This window comes from Benincasa hispida, chromosome 1 (assembly GCF_009727055.1).
Source record: "Benincasa hispida cultivar B227 chromosome 1, ASM972705v1, whole genome shotgun sequence".
Classification (NCBI taxonomy): Eukaryota; Viridiplantae; Streptophyta; class Magnoliopsida; order Cucurbitales; family Cucurbitaceae; genus Benincasa; species Benincasa hispida.
Window position 1 is genome coordinate 79,334,867 of NC_052349.1, and position 4,320 is coordinate 79,339,186.

The 4,320-nt window shown below is 41.9% G+C and overlaps 1 protein-coding gene across 1 annotated transcript; it reads right to left on the reverse strand.

Moving 5' to 3' along the window:
• Positions 1-3,007: 3,007 nt before the first annotated feature.
• LOC120079438 (vicilin-like seed storage protein At2g18540) lies at positions 3,008-3,724 on the reverse strand. The gene has a single exon (XM_039033618.1). It carries the CDS (start codon positions 3,722-3,724, stop codon positions 3,008-3,010), a length of 717 nt encoding a protein of 238 aa, XP_038889546.1.
• Positions 3,725-4,320: the final 596 nt, after the last annotated feature.

Below are 4,320 nucleotides of genomic sequence, written 5' to 3' on the forward strand. Positions count from 1 at the left end.
TACGTTGACTTGATTTCCTGCAAAACAGACTTAAAATATTCTTTTCTACCATCGCAATGGTGTAAGTGGGTGTATTGACGACAATTTATAATTCTCGCATTTCTTAGCTAATTTCCATACAATTGACACAACTTTTCTTGGCCGCAATATCTAAATGAAACAGTATAAATCTACAAGTTCTCACAGCCCCAAATTCAGATATATGCTTGTCCTTAAGCATATCTTCTATTAAGCAATATTGCTCAATTCCTATCCTAAATTTTTGCGTCGATTGGTTGCTCCGAATGTTCCACCTAGGCACATTACTTAACATTGCAATTTCTTTCTTCCCTTGAAAATTCATAACAAAGCCCTACTTTATTCTATACAACAAATTTTTGCAAAAAATGCTTTTCTAGTTTTTGTTTTTGTTTTATTTTTTAAAAGAATGTTTACCTCTTCTTGTCAAAACAACTTGATGCGTCTGGATGCGGTGGTCAAACTTTGTGTTATTTATTAAAAGATTGTTGATCATTGTTACACCTTTCATTTTGGCTTGTTCCCATGGGTGTCATGCGAACATTAAACTACGGTTGTGTGCCAATCTCAAATTTAACTCTTGAATTTCAGAGGAGTTGTTTCTTGTTTCTTTTATTTTTCTTTCTCATTTTTCTCTTTTCATATTGTGTTGTTCTTGGAAACCCACTTTTTTTTTGGCTTGCTCCCACGGTTTCATGCGAACATCGAACTACGAGCAGACTCCTTTCACAACTTAACTCATATCAGGTTGGGATTGTTTTTGGAGTTTTATTTTCGCTGACATTGGAGTTTTGTATGAAATTTTATTTATTTATTTGGATGGATGAACGCATTTTTCTTAATGACCGCATTACTTGATCTCTCTGCTCAGACCTTCCCCACCCCCAAATTTAGAGATGCGCAAGGTCCTCATTGTGTTGTTTGGACAGAATAGACAAACATTTAGACAAAATTTCAAAAAGAAGGTTTGAGCAGAGTTTTAAAGGATAAAAGGTAAAGCATTGCTATAGCCACGAATTAACTAAGTGTTAGTCAGAAAATACAAAGTGCGAGAAATGCTACTAAGTGTATGCATATTATACATCATGGCAGCACAATGAATAATGCAAAATAAAAGATCAAGAATATCGCAAATAATGACGAAGGATGATAAAGAAGAGGCTATTGCGTAGTTGAAAGAATTGTTACTTAGTTGTATTGAAAATTAACTAAGTATACAAGGAATTACAATTAACGCAATACAAATTTTTTTTGCATGTACAAAGAATCAAAGAATGAGCTTCTATACATAGAAAAATAATAAATGAAGTTATAAATAAAAGAATGACCGCAATAAAAAAAATGTAAAGTTATTGAGAAGGAGGAGGTTATGGTGGAGGATTTTGATGAGGTACGCGAGGAGCTTCTTTGAAGTGTAGATGCTGCTGGAGATGTGGAGGCACCATGGGACCATGAAGATACGCTGTCAAGAAGTTAAAGTATTCATGGTTGTGCTCCGCTAGTTGCCTCTGGTTTAGGTGGATCGTATAGATGTTACGTTGAATATTGATCATCACCTGCCTTGTCATCACAGCATTGCGTTGTAAATCTTCTACTTGCTCGTGTACCGCATCTAATATCTGGCAGAAGAAGGCCTATTATTGGGAGAAGAGTTCTTGTTGTTGGGCAAGAAGGGTTCAATATCTACTAGTTCAGCAGCTAAGGAGGCAATGGTAGGTTGTGCCTGCGATGTTTCGCCATCGACGTTTTGGGGTTGGGCAGAAGTGCTTTTGCCCAAATTACGTGGGTCATCAACATGCGACGGTGGAAGGGGAAGTTGCGGTGATGATGCTGAAGGTGAGGATGGAGCTACTGGATATGCGGTTAGAGAATCAGGGGTAAGGAGAAGGTCGGTGAAATGCTCGGGAAGGGAAGAAGAAGGTTGTGTGGGAGGGCTTGGAGGGTGAATTATCAAAGGCAAAGGGTTCAAGGGTTCTGATTCTTGTGTTGGTGAGTCTTGGACTTTCCCTTTTCCTTTGTCATCTTTGCGCTGTTTCTTTGGCTTAGGTTGCTGCGGCGCATTTAAATCAATGACATGCCTCTTTAATGGGAGCTCGGGGCAGTGTGGGGAATCTTTAAGGAGCAACCTCAAAATCTTGACGTTTATGAGGCCATGAACTTCAGGCATGGGTTCTTCCTGAATGCCTACACCCATTGACAGGCATAAACTTGAGACGGTCCATGGGAAGAAATACTAACCTCTTATGTGCCCCACAAAACCTCGAATTTTCTTTGCGATCAACTGGCCCACATCAATTGGAATGCCGCGTGCAATGCAATATGTGGCCATGACTCAACCCTTGAAATTGTTTTGTCATGGGAAGTCGGGATGAGTCATCGTTTTACCAAATATACCCAAAGCCGTGCCTCGGGAAGCAGTGTCTTAGACCTGTCTCTTATACACATCTAGATGTGTATAAGAGACAGACTCTATCCCTTGAAACTGTTTTGTCATGGGAAGTCGGGATGAGTCATCGTTTTACCAAATATACCCAAAGCCGTGCCTCGGGAAGCAGTGTCTTAGACGCCAGAGTTCTGATGCCTTTTAATGAAACCGTCCACTTAGTGCGCGGTTGCGTCAATGTTTTGCAGCGAATCTTTCATCTGCTCTTCAGTAGGATCATTAATGATTTTATTACCCACTGCATCTGGGTTGCTCTTCATCAAGAATAATTCATTGATGTCCTTTGTGCTGAAAGACGCCATTTGCCCTTTTGTGGTCACCACATCCTTGGTGCCATGTAGCTGTCCATTGTAGAAGTTGTGCACTACCTTTGGAATGACGATGGCTGGGCACTGGCAAAATGTTTCCCATCCGTGCTCCAGTACAACGTTTGTAATTAGGTCTGGTAGTGGCGTTGGCATGGGGAAAAATCCCATCTCCATCAGCATATTATCTTTTTCTCTTTTCTATTGCGTTGACAGTGGAGTCATTATTCACAGTTTCAGGTTATGCTGATTCTCTTAGTTGCACTGATTCCCCCTTGTCCTCCCTCACGGAGGTGGATTCTCCATCCAATTCTAGGCTCTCAGCCCTATTTCTCCTCTCTTCCTTCTTCTTCAGGCGCCTCTCTTCCCGCTTGCGTTCCTTCTTCTCATCCGTCCTCTTTTCCTTCTTCTTGATTGGATGGGCTTCCTCATCTCCTTCAACCCTCTTTTCTTTGATCTTCTTCTTCTTCTCTTCAGCCACTTCCGACTGCTTCTCCGCCACTTCTTCCTCTAAAGCAACCCTAATGGGTCCCTCAGAGGATTCTGCATTACCAGTTTCCTTAAGATCCAAGAGTGCCAGAGCGCTTCTCCTTGATGCTTCCTCCATCTCCTCCTCCAAAGGCAATGGTTTGTCCACAACCCTAGCTTCAGGCAGTCCTCCTCCTTTCTCCAAGTTGTTGAGAATTCTCCCAAACACCTCCTTATCGTCCTGTCTCTTCTTTTCACTCTCAGAGGAGAATGTTGGGAGTAGGGTGCTTTCAGAACTCTGCTCCCTTTTGAACTGGAGTGGCCTGGCTGCTAAAGGATTTTGCCAGGGTCTTCCGGCGACTTGAGGGATAGTGTGTGGCTGGGTGGAAAGACGACGGTTGGCTGTAAGGAATGCTGCCTCTCGCATAGAGAGTTGGGATTTCAAGGGTGATGAGGGTAAAGAAGATGGTTGGGGAGACTGGTCTGCCATGGATGCCAGAGTAAAAGAACTGGAAAATTTCTTTAGGGTTTTGGGAAGGAAGAAAGTTTGGTATGGAAAGCTCTAGGGTTTCTATTTGCAAAATGAAGCAAGTAAACGACCTAAGACGAAGAGACATAATTTATAGGTTAGGCCTTGATGGGCCCAACACGGATTCTGCGGTGGCAGGCTTCGAGATACTAAAAAAGCCTTCCGCCGTGCGCCTCACATTTATGAAGTTGCAGAGTCATACATCCTTTCGTCTGCAAATTCATCATTTCCTTGGAAGCTGAAGCGATTAGACTTCTCAATTTTCAAAAATAATTTTCTTTGGTATTTTATTCGAATGGGTGCAAGGTTAAGAATCAACGCAATGAATCCATCAACGCAAATGCATCTTTGCAGAGGACGGGCAACAATGCATGTATCCCCGCAACACACCCCTTAACTCAATTCATTTTTGGAGGACGGGCGCACGATATTTCTACTAGTGCAATACTACCTCAACATAGTGCATTTTCTATAAGGACGGGCAAAGAACACATACGAGTGCAACACCCCCCTCAACGCAATGCATTTGAGTTGGATGAATGCAAATTGTATCTTAT

Coding starts and splice junctions, on each gene's coding strand:
- LOC120079438 (XM_039033618.1), bottom strand. CDS start 3,724: ATGGCAGACCAGTCTCCCCAACCATCTTCTTTACCCTCATCACCCTTG.